This window comes from Scyliorhinus canicula, chromosome 4 (genome assembly GCF_902713615.1).
Source record: "Scyliorhinus canicula chromosome 4, sScyCan1.1, whole genome shotgun sequence".
Taxonomy (NCBI): domain Eukaryota; kingdom Metazoa; phylum Chordata; class Chondrichthyes; order Carcharhiniformes; family Scyliorhinidae; genus Scyliorhinus; species Scyliorhinus canicula.
Window position 1 is genome coordinate 21,164,800 of NC_052149.1, and position 20,475 is coordinate 21,185,274.

The 20,475-nt window shown below is 41.1% G+C and overlaps 1 protein-coding gene across 1 annotated transcript in view; it reads left to right on the forward strand.

Annotated features, from left to right (window-relative positions):
- LOC119964399 (bromodomain-containing protein 3-like) overlaps window positions 1-18,941 on the forward strand; it is a 145,609-nt gene extending 126,668 nt beyond the window's left edge. The window contains 8 exon segments of the mRNA XM_038793813.1: window positions 4,648-4,709; window positions 4,797-5,004; window positions 7,434-7,504; window positions 7,591-7,702; window positions 9,256-9,344; window positions 11,213-11,433; window positions 14,411-14,582; window positions 17,453-18,941. Coding sequence (XP_038649741.1) covers window positions 4,648-4,709; window positions 4,797-5,004; window positions 7,434-7,504; window positions 7,591-7,702; window positions 9,256-9,344; window positions 11,213-11,433; window positions 14,411-14,582; window positions 17,453-17,521 — 1,004 coding nt within the window. The 3' untranslated portion in view covers window positions 17,522-18,941.
- The last annotated feature ends 1,534 nt before the right edge of the window (window positions 18,942-20,475 follow it).

The following is a 20,475-nucleotide window of genomic DNA, read 5'->3' on the forward strand; positions in this document are numbered from 1 at the left end:
CAAGGCATGGCACGATGCCCAATTTCAACACGTTGGTCTGTCTTTCCTGTGGATCCTGTGACTTCTGGCTCTTGTCTTCTCTTGGTTCTTTGAACCTGGTCCCTTGACTCACAAAGTACTTAAGGTTTTAGCTTGGCCAAATTAATTCTAAGATGCATAAAAAATACTGTTGCAGCTTTAGAACTTCAGCTCCAGTGGATCTTTTTCCTACTTCCGAGCCTATCTTTACTGCTGAAACGATACACTTCACAACTGTCTGCTCCAGAATGTTTTCTTGCTCCCATGCTTTCTCACACATGCGTGCTCTCTTCGCATGTACACTTTTTCACACGTGCGCCACCTTGGCACTCTTGCATGTGTGCCTTCTTGTGCTCTCACACGTGCACCTTCTTGAGCTTTCACACGTGCACCTTCTTGAGCTTTCACACGTACACCTTCTTGTGCTCTCACGTGCGCCTTCTTGTGCTCTCTCACATGCGCCTTCTTGTGAACACACGTGCGCCTTCTTGTGCTCTCTCACACGTGCACCTTGTGCTCTCTCACACTTGCACCTTGTTGTGCTCTCACATGTGCGCCTTCTCTCAAGTGTCCTCGAACGCCGGCCCTCTCGCGTCCCCGCGCGCCATCCCCCTCGGGGCCTCAATTGCTCATTCCCACCCTCCCTCATGTGACACCAGCCGGCATCCCTCACTCGCCCTAGAAAGCCTGTCTATACTGGATTTGGTGATCTCTCATACTGGTTTCCTATGACAGCCCTTTAAGCGATGACAAAGACAAAGTGCAAATACTGAATTCCTAGTAAGTGTTCTAATTGTAATTCTTCTCTACCAAAAACTAGGGTGGACTAAGCCCGCTTGACTTTTCAGGCCCTCGCGCGCTTGACCTCTCAGGCCCTCGCGCGATTGACCTCTTGTGCCCTCGTGTGTTTGACCTCGCGCACTTGACTTCTCTCCCCTTGCGCGCTTGACCTCTCCCCTCGCCGCTTGACCTCTTGTGTCCTTGCTGCTTGACCGCTTGACCTCTCATGCCCTCGCTGCTTGACCTCTCATGCCCTCGCCGCTTGACCCCTCGTGCCCTCGCCGCTTGACCTCTTGTGCCCTCGCCGCTTGACTTCTCGTGCCCTCGCCGCTTGACCTCTCGTGCCCTCGCCGCTTGACCTCTCGTGCCCTCGCCGCTTGACCTCTCGTGCCCTCGCCGCTTGACCTCTCGTGCCCTCGCCGCTTGACCTCTCGTGCCCTCGCCGCTTGACCTCTCGTGCCCTCGCCGCTTGACCTCTCGTGCCCTTGCCGCTTGACCTCTCGTGCCCTTGCCGCTTGACCCCTCGTGCCCTCGCCGCTTGACCTCTCGTGCCCTCGCCGCTTGACCCCTCGTGCCCTCGCCGCTTGACCTCGTCCCTGACCTCCCTCGCGTACCACCAGCTGCCGTCCCTCATGTGCCCTGGAAATCCTGTCGATATTGGATTTGCAGGATAGCGCAGTGGTTAGCATTGCTGCCTCACAGCGCTGAGGTCCCAAGTTTGACCCTGGCTCTGGTCACTGTCCGCGTGGAGTTTGCACATTCTCCCCATGTTTGCATTGGTTTCGCCCCCACAATCCAAAGATGTGCAGGGTAGGTGAATTGGCCACTCTGGGGCAGCATGGTGGTTAGCATAAATGCTTCACAGCTCCAGGGTCCCAGGTTCGATTCCCGGCTGGGTCACTGTCTGTGTGGAGTCTGCACGTCCTCCCCGTGTGTGCGTGGGTTTCCTCCGGGTGCTCCGGTTTCCTCCCACAGTCCAAAGATATGCGGGTTAGGTGGATTGGCCATGCTAAATTGCCCGTAGTGTCCTAAAAAGTAAGGTTAAGGGGGGGGGGTTGTTGGGTTATGGGTATAGGGTGGATACGTGAGTTTGAGTAGGGTGATCATTGCTCGGCACAACATCGAGGGCCGAAGGGCCTGTTCTGTGCTGTACTGTTCTATGTTCTATGTTCTAAATTGTCCCTTAATTGGAAAAAAATTAATTGGGTACACTAAATTTATATTTAAAAAAAGGATACTGGATTCGCCGATCTCTCATAATGTGTTCCTATGGCAGCCCCTTAAGCAATGACAAAGTCTCCTATGCAAATACTGAATTCCTGGCAAATGTTCTAATTGTAATTCTTCCCTTCCGAAAACTAGAGTGGAATGATGGCACAGTGGTTAGTACTGCTTCCCCACAGCACCGGGGACTCTGGCTCAATTCCAGCCTTGGGTGACTGTCTGTGTGGAGTCTGCATGTTCTCCCCGTGTCAGCGTGGGTTTCCTCTGGGTGCTCCGATTTCCTCCCACAGTCCAAAGATGTGCAGGTTAGGTGGATTGGCCATGCTAAATTGCCCCTTAGGGTGGGGCTGCAGATATCGGGTGAGGGGCCCTAGTAGGGTGGTCTTTCGAATGATCGGTGCAGACTAGATGGGCCAAATGGCCTCCTCCTGTAGGGATACTATGGAAAAAATGACCCCAACAAACATCTTGTGACAGGTGTTAACCTTTGGCAAGTACAAAAATCTCAGTGAGGCACATCTATTTTTATACCTTTCTTTGCAGGCAGCTTTTCAGCATTTTGCCCAAGTATGTCCACCTTTGTCAACACAACTAACAACCTCTAGACCAATACTTTGCAATGTTTAAGCAATTGAAAGCACATTCCTAGCTTCCCCATAACAATCTCACCAGATGTCTTGAGGACATTTTAGGGCCAAGGCCAATCTTCTAGGCAGTCAGCTTTGCTACATTGGCTTTCTTTCTAACTGCTAAATCGCTGCAACATCTACTACACGGCCATCTTTCTGGCCAATCAGCATTGTAGCTATGGTATCCTTCTACTGTTCAGCTAGACATGCAGGAGCCCAAATGTGTCCTAGTTGCAGTCCATTCCCAAAGGTACATGTGTGTTCTTTGTTAATGCTGCATCACAGTACTTGGCAGCTAAGCAACGCCAATTTGAAGACTGACTTAACAGCCCCAAAATTCATGAATCATTCCAATAATACATATAAATTAAGACTTTTTATTGCTCAGCTCATGTACTGTACAATTGAATTAAACCTTATTACACAAATATGCCATGGTGTGAAGTCTACCAAGGGTTTCAGTATCTAAAATGGCTAAGATAACTTCTATATTGTTTCCACTGCTTTTGTTTGTTTATATTATAAGGTACTATTCCTTAAATATTGCATTTTATGGCTCTAGTGCCTTTGCACTACTTTTCCTGTCCTTTGTCCATGTATTATTTTTACTGTATGTTCTTGAGAAATCAGGCATAGACATGTGTAGGAAACAAAATGTAGAGAAACTCCCCCTCCATTCACGTAGGGGAAGAATTAGAAACAATTGCTCAGTTTTTATCAATTTTTTGTAGAATTTACAGTGCAGAAAGAGGCCATTCGGCCCATTGAGTCTGCACTGGCCCGATAGCACAGTGGGGGCAGTATTATAATGGTTGAATTCTGTTGCATCATTGAATTATGTACCGTGCTATTCTATTTACAAATATACTTTGGGAAGTTGGGCCCCCGGGAGGCCATATTCGGGGTGTCGGACCAGCCAGGGTTGGAAACAGGTGTGAAGGGGGATGTTGTAGCCTTCGCCTTGTTGATCGCCCAAAGGCGGATCCTGATGGGTTGGAGAGCAGCCTCTCCACCCTGTGCCCTGGCGTGGCAGGGGGGATCTGTTGGAATTCTTGACTCTTGAGAAGGTTAAGTTTGAACTGAGGGGAAGGACAGAGGGGTTCGACAATTCATGGACATTATTCATTATACACTTTCAAGAACTGGATAACATCGAACATTAGTTGAGGGGGCGATGGGTGTTAATGGTGGCTATGGGGGATACTTGATTCCTATTTGTCAGTTGTTTATGTGAACATGTGGGTGAATGTTTTGGGTTTAGTGGGAGGATGGGATCGTTATTATTGATATGGGGATTGACATATTTGTTACTGATTATTGTTTATTGTTGGGTGTAAATTGGGGAGAAAATGCGAAAAAAGAGCAGAATAAAGAAATATATATATTTTTAAAATTATATATATATATATATATATATATATATACTTTGGGAATCTGTAAGGGAGAAAGAGAAGAGAAATAAGAACCCTTTGCTTTCTCCCCACCCCACCTCCAGAAAATTGTTCATTTAAATCTGGTTAACAAATGCATTATATTTTTTCTCAGTCATTTCTTCCCTCTGCTTCACCTCTCCTAATGGCATTGACTTCTTGTCTGTATGACAGTTCAGTGAGCACATTTTATTCAGTTCCTTGTCCAATTGGCCATTATGACATATTCGCCTCGACCAGTCAAACCACCAGGGATACATAACCTTGTGACACTCGAGCGGGATCCCTCGCTGATTCCAGTCCCTTGTTACACAACAGGGATCTCACGGGTACCTTCCTTCCACGTGATGAGAGAGAGCCACTGTCTTGGCCAAACACATTTTCAAATAATTCCAGTAATCGCCTAACCAGTTAGATATTCTGAAGGACTATTGGGGCTTAATTTTGTTTTTCAGTGTTGTAAATGTAGAAATGGCCTTCTATAACTTTGTCTTGTGCGTTATGTATTTTACTCTTCCATTTCACAATTTTAATGTTCAGTGTTATTTTTAACTTTATTTCTGCAGAAAAAACACCAAACTCGAAATGGAGCCAATGCAACAATGTTCTTTCTAGTGAAGAAAGAAAGGTAACTGTTAAACCTTTAGCATCAGTGTGCGGAATTCTGCCATTTCATTTTTTGGTTTGCTCAAAAGATTTCTTCCCTTCCCCAAAGCACAACAGCCTAAATTACAAGATGCATCAACCAGCAAGGAATCCTGTTCCTCTAATGCAGTCACTGCCTGGTAGCAAAGTACCACAGTCGCAACAGACGCATAGTCAACCTATTTTGTTCATTAATCCCCAAAGAAAGATGCAGAATTCTGAGCCGTGGCAGTTTGTACCATTAAAGGAACCAGCACGGATTATTATTTCACCCCCAGGTAATGATCTCACTTGGTTCAGTAAGTTTGAGCTCAATTATTGAGTAAGTTTAAATAGGATGTACGTGGAGAACATGTATTTTGCAGCATAGAAACATTATTGCATGTTCGGTTTGCAAAGTATATACAAATACAATTATCACAACCGTGTAAAAGGCATTTTGTTAAAGTAGTCTGAGAACTAAGAATTTGTGTGCACACGTAGGCAGCCCTATTTTTAATTTGCGAATGATTCGCATTAAAAACAACCAATAGCAAAACTTTAATCTTAAACTGGCTAAAGGTTATTTTATTACAAAAATGCTACTGTAAGTTACCTAAGTAAAAGTAATAAAGTTATGAAATAAATATATGCAAAGATTAAAAATAGAAGATACTTATGAAGATGAGATTTAGTTCAGTCCTTTAAAATATTGTTGTGGGCCTTTATCCTCCAGGTGAATAGTTGGTTGTCTGGAGTAGTCAATACAGTTGACGAGCTCTGTTCATCAGCTGTGATGGCTTCTGTGGTTGATTATTTGGAGGTTTGCCTTTGCAGACTCAGTAAGATTTTGAAAGGGAGAGAAGGTTTCCCATTCCTCAGTAATCCTGTGGTTATGACACTTGCAGATTGCATAGACACTTTGAGCAGAACAGCAGTTGATTGCTAAATATCTTCCTCTTTGCTCTCTCTTGGCCAAGAACCCCCTCTGTTGTTGTCTCTTGGAGTTCTTACTTAGGGTTCTGCAACCTGCCACCCAAGGTGGCTTCTTAATGCCTCCTTTAAACAGTTCAAAACAACAAAAATGGCTGATTGTTAATTTTCAATTAGTCATTGTTTGAAACACCCAAGGAATTAATTACATTGAAGTCCTTTTGAAGTCCCTTCCTGTCTCCTGTTCCCTTGGAAGCCAATGCATGTTTATATCATTTTAAAAGCTAGAATTGTTATCCTTGGAAGGGTATTTGGATTTTAAGGACTCTTTGTAGCCAACACTAGAGATAAGATCTGGCCAGGTTTGAACAAACACAGAAAGGTGCACAGTTGTGTGTCCATGAGTTTGAAAACAAAAATGTACCTTTAAAATAAATTGTCCTTAAAATCTGTAACATCATAATTACACATTTGTGACGCAACTTTATGACAACAAAGTGTAGATAATTACAAATTTCACAAGCCATATTAGAGACACACAACTACCAATTATCTATTTTCATGAGCAATGATAAAGTTTAAATAACTTTAACTTTCATAACATCAGAGGAAATTATGTTGCCCAATTAATTTGAATTTAGCACTGATTCACTTTAGTGGAATAGTTTAAAGGCTATTAATGAGACTATTGCCACCCACGCACAATTCTGTCTGTTAATGGCCCCATTATTCATGGTGTCCTCTAATGTTTGCTATCTTGGGTGGTGTTACAGACCATGTCAGTATCCTTAGTTGTTTAATGTGGCCTGTTCACTTACCATCAACGGGGACCCTGGTTTCTTCTGACTTGTGTGATTGCAATTAATAGATGTTGGTGCAACCCAATGACTTTTACAGCTTTTCTTTTCTCAAGTGGGCAATCCTCCAAATTAATCACAGTCGCATCACGGATATCACGTGACAGTATATTCAAATGACTTTGCATGTGGAATTTGGAGTTTGTTGTGTGTCTGTGTTATATATTACAGCTTTTTTTTATCTATTGGTAACCTCCAACAGGAATGGCAATGGAATAACCTGCTCTGGTTCTGGAACAGTGAACTTCAGCTATGGTCTGGCATATAGGAATATTATTTTGTATTTTATTGCTTCTTTTACTTGGAATTTAAGTCCTATCTTTTCCAAAGGACTCCAAGCATATATTCTATAAACAGCAGTGTGCACCATAACTGTTTAGGTGCTAATTTCTTAAAGATAATGTGCGTTTCCCCATATGATGTTAAATTAGTAATTAATAAAATAAGTTAAGTCAAAATTCTTGCCATGTAGAGTCTGCGAATGTTGAATATGAAGGCAGATTTTTTAATTCTTTCATGGGATGTGGCCTTCACTGGCAAGGCCTGCATTTATTGTCCACCCCTAATTGCCTTTGCAAATGTTGTGGTGAGTCAGTAGTCCAGCTAGTCCCATAGTGCTGTTAGGAAGGGGGTTCTTTGGAATGAACTATCAATCTTTAACATCAATTGGAGATTGGCATTTTTCCAACTGTAGATACAACGAACTGTAATATAACCAGAATATGGTGCATTTGCTAGTATTGCTCGGGATAAAGATACTTGAAAATGAAGGAAGGAAAAGTAACCATATAGAAATCTATTCTGCTCATGTGATATTGTTGGATATTTGAATAATCTGTTGTCTAGAATGCTGTTTGCAAAGCTAATCTTTTTGTTAAAATTTCAAAAGGAAACATGTCGGTCATGTCTGAATTAACATTTAATTTCCTGTTTTTAAGGACTTCCTGCAGTTCTGTCCCCATTGCATTCGCCACCTTTGTCAAGACTTAAATTTCTGTCAGCCACCCACGTAAAGTAAAATCTATCCTGACTTTTAATGCAATTTAGACCAGAATAAATCGGAAAGAAAATATTTGACTGAATGTTATTTCCTAGGAATCAAAGTTGTCACAGAATATGGAAGAGGAATGTAAGAGCTTCCCCATTAAACAGGCCAAGTCACCTCTCAAAACATGCAGTGACCCGATGCCTGTCATGCTACAACAAAGTAAGTTTATAGCATTAGGCATTTATCATTTTTAAATGTATATTTGCACTTATCCACTCAATGAAATTGAAATTTGGCAGGTTGATCAGGAAACAATATTGTGTGGAGAGATCAGTGGCTGGGCCTCCTTATCCCCTGGCCAGCATAGAAAACATAACAAAAATTGTGCATTTGATGGGATTCAGGACTTCTTTCTATGACAGGAGTTTGAATCTGGAGTGATTACCCCAAGTTTATCTAGCAGAAATACAGGTCAGCCATTAGGATTTAGAAACAAATTGAAAAGTTAATAGAAAATTACTAAATTTAGAATAGATTTCAGTCTGCCTTTTTAAAAAGCCATTGATAAATGCAATTGTACCATTGGACTCAGATGAGCTGCTTTTATCTGGTGAAGCATAGCAGTACAAAAATGAAGTTTAAAGTTAATTCACACACTTTGGAAATCCTATTCCTGCTCTAAGAAATTGTCTTTGGAATGCTGCTGCTGGGTCAGATAGAAAAGCACCACCCAGTGTTGAACTATAATACTGTTTGTATAATGCCATATTACATCATTAACATAGAACATAGAACAGTACAGCACAAAACAGGCCCTTCGGCCCTCAATGTTGTGCCGAGCCATGATCACCCTACTCAAACCCACGTATCCACCCTATACCCATAACCCAACAACCCCCCCTTAACCTTACTTTTTATTAGGACACTATGGGCAATTTAGCATGGCCAATCCACCTAACCCGCACATCTTTGGACTGTGGGAGGAAACCGGAGCACCCGGAGGAAACCCACGCACACAGGGGGAGGACGTGCAGACTCCACACAGACAGTGACCCAGCCGGGAATCGAACCTGGGACCCTGGAGCTGTGAAGCATTTATGTTAACCACCATGCTACCCTGCTGCCCCAACATCTTGGCATAATTCACTTAATGACATAAATGTGAGGTAATTTTGGTGAACTTCCATTCTCATGCTGTTTGTCTTGTTGTAAAAGCCCTTAAAGGTACACTTTGTTGAATGAGTTGTAATCGAGTTTATAATGGCATACAGAGTTCATAATTATTCCTAAGCAGCCTTTTAGGCCCAGAGAAGCTGATGTTACATTTATAGAATGTCAGATTTATCCATCATTAATTCCTCATTGTAAATTATGTTTTGTAAAGGTGATCTTTGTTTTATGCCAGTTTCTATCATAATCCAATCATTTGTTATCTGAAAATTTAAATTTTAAAGCAAAGGATATTAACTATTTTAGCTTCCGGGTTTGTTGTTTGTGAAGATTTCAGAGTGTTGACTGCTTGATGGTTTGTTTGTTTGTTGGCATCACTGCTGCTGCATATCAATTCATTCCCTAAATTGGTGACAGACTAAACTGCTATCAAGAAAGGGGGAACCATACCACAGACATTGCTGGATGGGCAGCCAACTTCAGAGCCACAGGCAAATGCATCACCACAAAATGGCCACAAAATCCAGTTCCTTATATTCTGTGTATTGTATATTTTGTTGTTTTAGTATATCTAATAGTTGAAACCTTTCTAAATATTTCAGATGTGGAAGTTGCTCATCCTGATGAAATGAAAGCAAGTGGTGACAGTAAACGAACCCTGGAGACTAAAATCTCATTTGTTCCCAAGAAGGTGGTATTTATTATTATTGTTTATGACAGAAATGTTGATGTTAATTTTTCCTCTTACAAGTATGGAATTATAATTTCTCTTGGCATGCGGACTTTATCTGTAGTGTTAAACTAAAATGTTTCCCCAACAAGACTTTGGAAGCAATAGTCTTTCGACTAGTTTCAGTCATGCCAGTTTTTGAGAGAAGTACCAAGTGACTTAACTTCTTTCAAATAAACCCTTGTTTACGAAGCCGGTTAGATTGTTGGATTAAGATCCATGAGCAGAGGTGGCCAATCTTTCAAAGCTTAAAACAATAGACAAAAATTGTATCTGACAAAGGTTTAAGTTCAGTCCTTTCCGTATTAGGTTCCATTCAGCTCTGCAGAAGTTAATTAAGTTGGGTTGAGGACTGCAATTGATGTGAAAACCATACAAACTACAGCCTGATATTTCATTCTTCAGGTGATTTAATTTAAGGAGTTTGTTAAGACAATGGAGATGACATCATGGGGAATTATGCAGAGAAGCTACAAAAACTTGGACCCCTTAGCTACAACACTGTGGGTTGTGGCGATCTAAAAGAGATGTTCAAATTGTGAGGGATTCTGAGAAGGTTAAGCTCTGTGAAAGCAATTCCTGCTGGCCGGTTAGCTGCTAGATGGGGGCCATGCATTTAGAATCATTGACAAATGATGCAGTTAAGAGATTTTTGTGCTTTGAGTTCTTTTGCAAAGATATTTTTCATCAAAATCTGGGATAATTTCAGCTTATCAACTATGTATTTCCACAAAGTGCTGAAACCTTATTCTCCAAAAAAAGAGGTTGTTTGCCTAAGATGGTTTTGTGTATGCTGTGGGATTTGGACTCTACACTGCACATTCACATTTTTCTGCTTTCAGTCGTCTTCACTTGACCCATTTCAATGATCAGTTTTTTAAAAACTTGTATTTGCCCCCAGACTATAACCTCCCATAAAGGCATGGTCCTGATTGCATGTCCAGCCATTTGAAACATTAACTTGCAGGACTAGTTGAAGCCAAATGTTAAGACTCCGAAACCCCTTTGCAATGAATCAAGCTAACTGAATAATTGATAGCAGCCTGCAAAATGCAGCACTTCCTTACTCTCAGGTTGGATTACTAAGTCTTCTTCCAGATCCTAGGCAACCACAAATATTTAAAGCCATCTTCTGACTCCCACCTTATTTGAAACAAGTGAGCGTTTGTGCTCCAGGCCTAGTTTATTGCCGCCACTTTATCTATTTTCATCAGAGTGAATAGTTTCCACATCTGAAATATTTAGAAAGGTTTCAACTACTGGTTCTACGAAAAGGACGATTAATTATTGAATGGAAAAGGAACGGATGTGCAACTTGATGCTAAATTCTACTAAATTGGACTTCTAACTTTGAGCATCCACACCAAGCCTTGTCATATAATTCTGGATTTTTAAAAAATTCTACTAAATTTAGAACATTACTAACCACTCACCCCTCATCATCAACAGCTAAATGTAATGCAAGTAATCCTACAGCAAAGTGTACATTAAATAAGAGCTTTCCAGGGGCAACTCACTCGCCTTTCCCCTCTCCCATTCCCAGACGTTTGCTCTTATGCTCTCCACTATCTCTCTCATTACTCCCTGTACTCTGGCAACTGGTGACCTTGTGCTTCTGCACATTAGAAATGGTATCTGACACTGTTCCATCATTAATGGCAGATTCTTGTTCATCTCAATCCAAGAAATGTCAGTGTGACTATGAAACCCTATTGGTATGATGCTGAAAAGATCAAAGCAAAACAATTGGTGTTAGAGTCCGTTGCTGTAAAGTTTCTTCTTTTTATTGACCTGCAGTTTCACAAGCTGTTTAATTTTTGACATGTTAGGAAATTGAAGTCAAGAATGCAAATTCTTGGGCAAGTTTGGGTAAAATGATGACCACAACTCCCTTAATACAATCTTCTACTGAGAGCTTCAAGTTGTTCAGAAAAGCAGCTTTAGAGAAAGAACAACGGGAAAAAGCTTTAAAAGCTCAGGAAGAAATGAAAAGAAGCCATCTTGTGCAAACTGAGAGTGATCAGAAGAAACTGGCGTCAGAGCATCTCAGGTAACAATTATACCAAAGGAATGGGTTTAGGCGCTATTAAAAAAACAACCGTCTTGTGAATGTTCTTTCCCCTCGAGGAGGCCATTCACTGCCCAGCTGTGCATCCAGGCACACTAGTAGATTTAAAATGCCTTTCTAAGTGACCATTTATTATGTACAAAATTAGATGTCAAGCATTGACCAACTTCTTTCTCATAAGAAATGCCAGAGTTGAAGGTCAATTAAGTCCCTACCCAATGTCTATGTATATGATTCCCACAAGCCCCAGGTGAAATCACCATTCATCAGGTCAAAATCCGGAATTTTACAAAGCTTTGACAAAGGGATATCTGGACTCGAAACATTAGCTGTTTTTTCTCCCTACAGATGCTGCCAGACCTGCTGAGATTTTCCAGCAATTACCCTTCGCTAATTCCTGACCCATTACACCAAATGACCAAGAATTTAGTTTTGTTAGAATACTGGCAATTTCATTTGGACCGCAACGATGATAAATATGGTTTTAGATGTTATGCCTATTGTTCTATAACACCTGCCCCTTTACCTCCTCCCTCCTCACTGTTCAAGACCCCAAGCACTCCTTTCAAGTGAAGCAACATTACACTTGTACCTCCTTCAATTTGATTTACTGTTTTACCACACCCAATGTGGTGGTCTCTGCAATGGGGAGACTAAACACAGGCACGGACTGGGTGACTGCTTTGCAGGACACCGTCGCTCAACCTGCAAATATAGCCCAACCTTCCAGTATAGCCCAACCTTCCAGTTGCTTGTCATTTCAACTCACCGTCCTGCTCTCATGACTACTTGACCGTCCTTGGCCTGCTGCAATGTTCCAATGTGCAGTAGCACCTCATCTTCCGATTGGGCATGTTACAGCCCTCAGGACGCAACATTGAGTTCAACAACTTTAGATTTTGATCTTTCTCCTCTATCGTAGCCTTTTTTTTTTTACATATCCCAAATATTATTAGTCTCAGTGCAAAAAATCTCCCTCTCCCTCTCCTTTCCCCACCAGACCACCTGTGACTTGTTCTTAAAGTTTGCTACATTGTTGTTGCAATCTCCTAGTTCCCACCAATCACTGATCTTCTGCTCTGTTCCAGCTAGTCCACCACTTCTTGTACATTACATAATCCAGCATGTCTCCCTCTCTTTAGCTCTGAAGAAGAGTCATCAGGATTCGAAACGTAAACTCAGACCAGAATTACCTGGGTTGGTTTCTAGGTGGGTTTCTCTAGTGGCAGTGAGGGGGGGGCTTCAATGAGAAATCCCATTAACAGCAACGGGGGCAGCGAATGGCGTACTGCCTCCTGCCGCAGAGAAGCACAGAGAATCCCGGCCTCTGTTTTCTCTCCCTCCCAATGCTGCCAGACCTGTTGAGTTTTTCCAGCATTTCGGCATCTGCAATATTTTTCTTTTATTCTGGTTAGATTGTTGTTTCAAGTTAGGATTTTAGGTAATTTTACTCAACTAAATTTATAATAACTTGCCCTGAAATATCTAGTGCCAGAAGTGGAAGATGTTCCATTCATGATGCTGATGAATCTTTTTGTGCAATTGTAACGATTTAAAAGTTGATATTATATGACAGTAAAATGTTCTATATTCTATAAGTGAAGTGCTCAGATTCTTCTCTTTTACTCATTGGTTGCATTCTAAAGTTCATCAGTTGTCATTCTTTTGCAAGCAAATTACCAGTGCCTCTTTCATACTACATTGCTTCTGGATTCCAATATATGTACTATACCAAACTTTGAACGCCCATATATACAGCATATAGAACATAGAACAGTACAGCACAGAACAGGCCCTTCGGCCCTTGATGTTGTGCCGAGCAATGATCACCCTACTCAAACCCACGTATCCACCCTATACCCGTAACCCAACAACCCCCCCCCACCCCCCCCCCCCCCCCACCCCCCCCCCCCCCCACCCATTTGGGTTTGCCATTTTTGTTTGGTACTTCCACTTACATTGAATAGGCACAAGAAAATTCCTTCCAAGCATATGTCCTGTAACTCATTGCTGACCACATGGTGTTTATATCTTTTAACTGTTCAAAGTATTTGTGTTATCACTGTTGCTCAGGATCCCAGCCTGTAGTTAAAAATCAGGGCTTGTACACATCAAAAGTCACCAAAGACCACTAGGTGCAGGCATTGCACAAAGTTCCTAAGGCACATTTCCTAGATTATTATTTTCTATCCCCAAAGTTCCTGTTGAAACCTGATATATTAATAACGGTACGGTAGCACAGTGGTTAGCACTGTTGATTCATAGCGCTAGGGACCCGGGTTCAATTCCGGGCTTGGGTCACTGCCTGTGTGGAGTTTGCACGTTCTCCCCGTGTCTGCGTGGGTTTCCTCCAGGTGCTCTGGTTTACTCCCATAGTCTAAAGATATGCAGTTTACGTGGATTGGCCATGATAAATTATCCCTTAGTGCCCAAAATGGTTAGGTGGGGTTACTGGGTTATGGGGATAGGGTGGACGCATGGGCTTAAGTAGGTTGCTCTTTCCAAGGGCCGGTACAGACTCGATGGGCCGAATGACCTCCTTCTGCACTGTACATTCTAAGAATCTATGATTAAGGAAAAGCTGTATCGAAAATTGTTAATGTAGCATTTCCCTTTAATTATTTGGAGGTTATTTTATGGGAGGATATGATGAGATGGTCATCAGTTTGCCTAATATGCAAACATCTTTCTTTGGCAACATGAAGTTTTTAGCTATTGGCTTCTATTTCAGCAGCCACACCCAATTTGATGAAGGATATGTAAAATCTAGTTGCAAGATTGAAACCAATTGTATTTCGGAAAGAGCAGGTATGGCAGTGATCTCATTTCAAAAATCCACAAGCAGTTCTTATAACCTGTCAGCTAATAATCACTTCTGGTCACCAATTTATTTGTGTATTGTATGCAAGCATGACATTTCCTTTCAAGAGGCCACACTGAAGCAACACTTGTGTTGCAGAGAAAAAGAGAAGGAAACTGTCCTGGAAGGGAATCAAAGAGCTCAAGTTGAGGCTGGTGAGAAATGGGCAGAGCAGAAGATGCCAGAGGAGCATGAGGCACAGCAAGAATCAGTAGAAAAAGAGAGAGAGCTGGCCAGGAAAAAGGAGCAAGAACGTAGAAGAAGAGAAGCAGTAAGTAGCCCAAGACAATACGTTCCAAGAAACTAAGATTGTGTCGCTGTTCTGCACATAACGTTGTCTAAACAATGTGAATGTACTGTGCTCAAGGTGGTAGTTTTTGTGATAACTTTTCCATTTCTAAGAAGCTGCTTCCACCCACTATTAAAAGCCGCACACAGAAAGTTCCTCATTCACAGTAAGAACCTTACTAAATGTATTTGTCCAAGCAGTTAAGTCTGTAATTTAAGAGTTGCACCTTTGTAGTTAAGAAATGCCCCAATTTTGATGGTGGTACAATACAATGTAATGGATTGGGAGTCAACAGAGTGAGTTTTATTTTTTAGAAACTATTTGTCTTGAGCAATTTTGATAATTTAAATACACCTACCCATATTTTACCCAATTTCCTGGCTCTCTATATATCCATACAGTTGTCTCTTGAAAGTAACCATGTCTTCTGCTTCAGTTGCCTTTTCCAGCAGCTTGTTTTATATCTTTGTTACCCAAAGAGGCCCGGGGAAGCAAGGGTGGAATGTTTCAAATATTCAACTCTGATCAACTTTCCTTCAAGGACTGGTCACTATTTGTTATGTTCAGACAATCCTATGATGACTCCCTTTTTTACCAGATATTTTGCTCCCAGGCAGGCACCTTTGTTAATCTTTTGGATCTTTTCGAACCTTACCTCAGATTATTTTGGCTGCCATATCTTCGAATGTGGTTAATATGATTATCCATCCTTCCCAGAGATTTAAATAAGGTTTTGACAACATGCCCAGGAAATCCGAATGAATAGCACTACCCGGAAATTCCTTTTAGTTACTAGGCGTAATCTATCCAATGATGATTGCAAAAGTCCTTCCTCCAGTGGCTGAAGATCATCTTCCAGAGTCCGTATGCATTTTGCCCATCAATGGACATCGGAGACCTAACTTCAAAGGGCAGCAAACTCAAGGAAAATGCAAGCAAAATGCTGCACATGGCCTTTTTTGACCTCCGAAAAGCCTTTGATCCTGTCAACCATGATGGCTTATAGAATATCCTCCTCAAATTTGGCTGCCTCAGATATTTGTAACCATCCTCCCCTGACTCCACAATAACATTCAAGCTGTGATCCTCGCCAGTGAGACCATCATAGACCCTATCTCAGTGAAGACTGGGATCAAAGACTGCTGTGCCATCGCGTCAACTCTCTCCATCTTACTACAATACTGTACCTGACCTTCAAATTGTCCATAGATGTGATAATCAACAGAACAGACAAGAAATAATTCCATCTACACCACCTTCAAACAAAAATCACTCCAAGCTCTGACATTGCGTTTCAGTTTGCATATAATGTTTGTTTGTGCTCACTCAGCAACGGAGCTACAGATTACAATTGACTTCTTCGAAGCATAGAAGAAAATGGGTCTTTCACTAAATATGTGTAAAACTAAGGTCCTCTTCCAACCATCTCTGATAACACAGCAATGTTACCCAACCCCCGCATGTCGATTTAGGTCAGTGGCGAGATCTTGGAAAATGTGGACCATTTTTCTGTAACTTGGGAGCCTCCTCTCGGTCATGGCAGGCATTAGATGGTGAGATTCATCATTGTTTGTTCCCAATGTGCCAGCTCAGCTGAGGATTAGGATCTCAAACCCAACACTGAGACCATTGTGTTCCTCTATTCTTCAGAGACTTCGACAACCTTCAGCAGGTACCTCAAGCACTGGGGAAATATCACCCCACTGGGGAAATATCAAGCACTGGGGAAATTGCACGCTCATCCAAATCCTCTGACAGCAGCAGCATCCTCCCCCAAGTCAACGTGCTCAGCGTCAGGGTACTAGTCACTGAAGCTCATACCTGACCCTTCAAGTGTCTCCCGCTCCACATCTGGCAGAGTCTGCAGATCGCACATTGGACTTAGCAGCCATCTTCGAACCCATCAAACTGGAGTAGAGGAAAATCGTCCTCAATCCCAAGGGGTTGCTAAAAAGGACGGTATTTTATTTCTTCAAAAGATCATCTTCCAGCATTTGTGGTAGAGAAATCCCATAAACTTTGAGTTTACAGTTTAAAACACAAGCATTTTACAGAAGACAAGCCAGTATGAGTAACAGCAATTTAGAAATGTATTTACCATAGACATCCTTTTGTACAACAGTGAACAAAATACTATGGCAACTGAGAATTCAGCTGATGCTTTGTAATGAGCACCTAAAGTTTATTTTACTAGAACATTTTGACCACTTAACCTTTCTTGAAAATTCAAATTGTTTTTCTCTCTTACAGGAGTTTCAACCTAATTATATTCTCCCCTGAGATTTTAGAAATAATTAATTGTTTTAAATAGAACAGCTCTCAAGTACAAGTCAGGAATGTGATGGAATTTCTCCACTTGCCTGGATGAGCACAGCTCAAACACTCAAACCTGACACCATCCAGGATAAAGCAGCCCACCTGATCTGGACCCCACCCACCACCTTCAGCATTCACTCCCTTCACCATTGCACACTGTACTATCGACAGGATGCACAGTAACAATTTGCCTAGCCTGCTTGTGCCCCCCCCCAAAAAACCTGAAAACTCTACCACCTAAAAGGATGAGGGCAGCAGATGCATGGATGCACCACCATCTGCAAGTTCTTCAAGACACATATGATTCTGGCATGGAACTATAATGGTGTTCCTTCGCTGTCACAAACCTTATACTCCCTGTATAAAGTCACTACAATTGCACCTACATCATGTGGACTGCAGCAGTTCAAGAAGGTAGCTCACCACCACTTTCTTCAGGACAATTTAGGATGGGCAGTAAATGCTGGCTTTGCCAGGAGTACTCTCATCTCACCAATAAATTGAAAAAGTAACATTTATCTCCATTTTCTTTACAGATGGCGACTACCTTTGACATGAATTTACAGAGTGATATTATGGAAACATTTGAAAAATATCTTTATTAGAAATCTTGGCAATAACTTGGACTCTGGTCATACAAAAGTAAATATCTGCATGATGACAGCGATGACCTGAAATGATAGTTCTGAATTTTGCAGTTGTTTAAGCATATTCTGGACACTGGTTATTAAAAGACCCTGACATAAGCTTGACCACCAAATGCTTCCTGCAGTGTTCCTCGCACACAGAGGAAGATGGATGAACTTGCAATTGTACAGCACCTTTTTTCTTACATTTTTCAAATGGTCCAAAGCTTTCCAAAGAAAGAAAATATATTGTGCATTTACCATTATGGGAAAACTGTTTGGACTCTATAGTTCTCGCTGGATGAAGCAAACTTGTAAATGGGATAACAATATCCCTCAATTCTGTCCTTTGAAAACCAGAAATTAAAAGAAAATGTGATCTATGTTTTGAGTACTTGGGAATAACTGGTTTATAACATTAAAAACAAATTTAGAAAAATGAAAATTTCTTCATTTTGCTCAAATGGCTTTTGACTCGCTGTAGGTGTAAAACTTTAATTTTACAATTAACTGCTTTACTGCAATGATGTACTTTCAAATGCTTCTATTAGAAAAGAATTGAGACAAGGAATAATATTTCAAGTTAATTTGGAGAATCATACTTTTCAAAGTTGATGGTTAACAATTGGGAAAAAGATGTGATGCAATTTTTTTTTCTAACCTAACATTTTGACTTGGCATTAAAATTATTTAGAGTTAATAAATAAATATACAACTTGTGATTTTCTTTAGCACTTGGCATCAGATATGTAATGAGCAGTGTCTGTTAATGGATCATACCATTTTATGTAATTAGATTGTTTCTACAGTTTGCACTTTCCTAATTTCACTGCTTTAGAACTAGCAACTTATTTGCAGCAAATAGGTAAACAGAAATGCAGAAATGTCCCTTTCAAAAAGAATCTGCAGCTGTCCTTTGTTAAGGCATTGTTGGAGCCTGTTCATCAGCGTCACGTTTCAGTATGCGATCAATGCTTATTGGAAGGAGATATATATTTTTATGACCTTTTCTCCATTGTTGTTCCTCTTCCCTCCAGTTCCACCACACCTAACTCTGGTTATTCTTGATTAATGTCTCTTCCCATTTGCAGGACTTGCTTTGAATGGGGGAATTTATGTGCAATCGATATTATGGATATGAAAGTTCTGTACACAAATGTAGATAAACTCAGAAGAAAAAATTTGGAGATCTCTGGTATTATGAGGCTTGTGAGAGAATTATATGCAGTCAAACTTTAGTTGCACGAGCATTTTTTTAAGTCTATTTCTTTCCTATGACTGACTACTGTTCTGGTTTTGTCAGTATTTCTGTGCATTCATTTGTATTACTACTTCACATTGTTGGCTGTTTGTAATCGAGCATTTATTATATGAAGTTGATCCACATGCATTAAAAAAAACTCAGTAAATGTACGCATTTCATAAGTTTAGCATATTATTTTATACTACGCTATAGAATGAAACACTGAGCATGTTGCACTGATGACTTTAAGAATGAGCTCATCATGTTTGGAGTCAAATTTCTCAACAACATTTTTTTTTAAGGAAAAACAACTTCAGCTATATTATCATATTTCAGTCCCATTTAGAATTTCAATTTTGTTTTGGAGATGATGCCACTATTCTATTACTGAATGTTTTGTTACATTCATTCTATAATAAACTAGTGTTGTCAATAAAACCTCAGACACTTCAACCAGTTTATTACTCAAACATTATACCCAGGTGCCCTTATTAGTGAGATGAACAAAGGACAAATACAAGTTTATGATTCAACCAAATTTATTATAAAGTATAGTAAAACAGTCACCCCCTTAAATTATCCCAAACATTAATAAGAATCACAAGATTATTGATAATATCCCAAGATGGACGGCGACACAATGGTTAGCACTGCTGCCTCACAGCGCCAGTGACCCAGCTCAATCTCGCCCTTGGGTGACTGTGAATTTGCACTTTATCCCCGTGTCAGCGTGGGTTTCCTCCAGGTGTTTTGGTTTCCTCCCACAGTCCAAAGATGTGAGGTTAGGTGGATTGGCCATGCTAAATTGCCGATTAGCATCCAAAGATGTGCAGGTTAGGTGGATTGGCCATGCTAAATTGCCTATTAGCATCCAAAGATGTACAGGTTAGGTGGGATAGGGCAGGGGAGTGGATCTAGCTAGGGTGCTCCTTTAGAGTATCAGTCCAGAATTAAACTGTCCAGTTTTATCATGCTTAAAATTCATGCCTCTCTCCATTTTAGCACATCACAAAATTTAAGGTCTTTCAATATGTCTGATTATTGCTGGTAGGTGTTATTCCTTGAGCTGTTTTTTTTGTTGACTGTTTATATTTACTTATATACCTTAATCTTAAGGTTGATATTGTCCAGCCAAGCCAAGCAATGGGCGGCACGGTAGCACAGTGGTTAGCACTTGCTTCACCACCAGGGCCCCAGATTCGATTCCCGGCCTGGGTCACTATCTGTGCGGAGTCTGTACATTCTCCCATGTCTGCGTGGGTTTCCTCCGGGTGCTCCGGTTTCCTCCCACAAGTCCCGAAAGACGGCTGTTAGGTGAATTAGACATGCTGAATTCTCCCACTGTGTACCCGGAGTGTGGCGGCTAGGGGCTTTCCGCAATAACTTCATTGCGGTGTTAATGGAAACCTACTTGTGACAATAATAAAGATTATTTGATTATGTGATGTATTGATGAGCTGAGATGGATAGAGTGTCAAGTTGCTGACCTGTGAGTAAAACTAACAATATGGACCATGTAAATTAAATACTGGTTGCTGTGACTCTAGAAATAATGTGTTTAGGCCTTTGTTTCAGGCTTGACTACAGATGACATACATTAAAATCAGTGTAAGTTTGATTTGTGACAGATGTCAAAGTTCATAAGCACCATTTCATCATAATCTGAGGATATGTTGCTACTTTCTGCTTT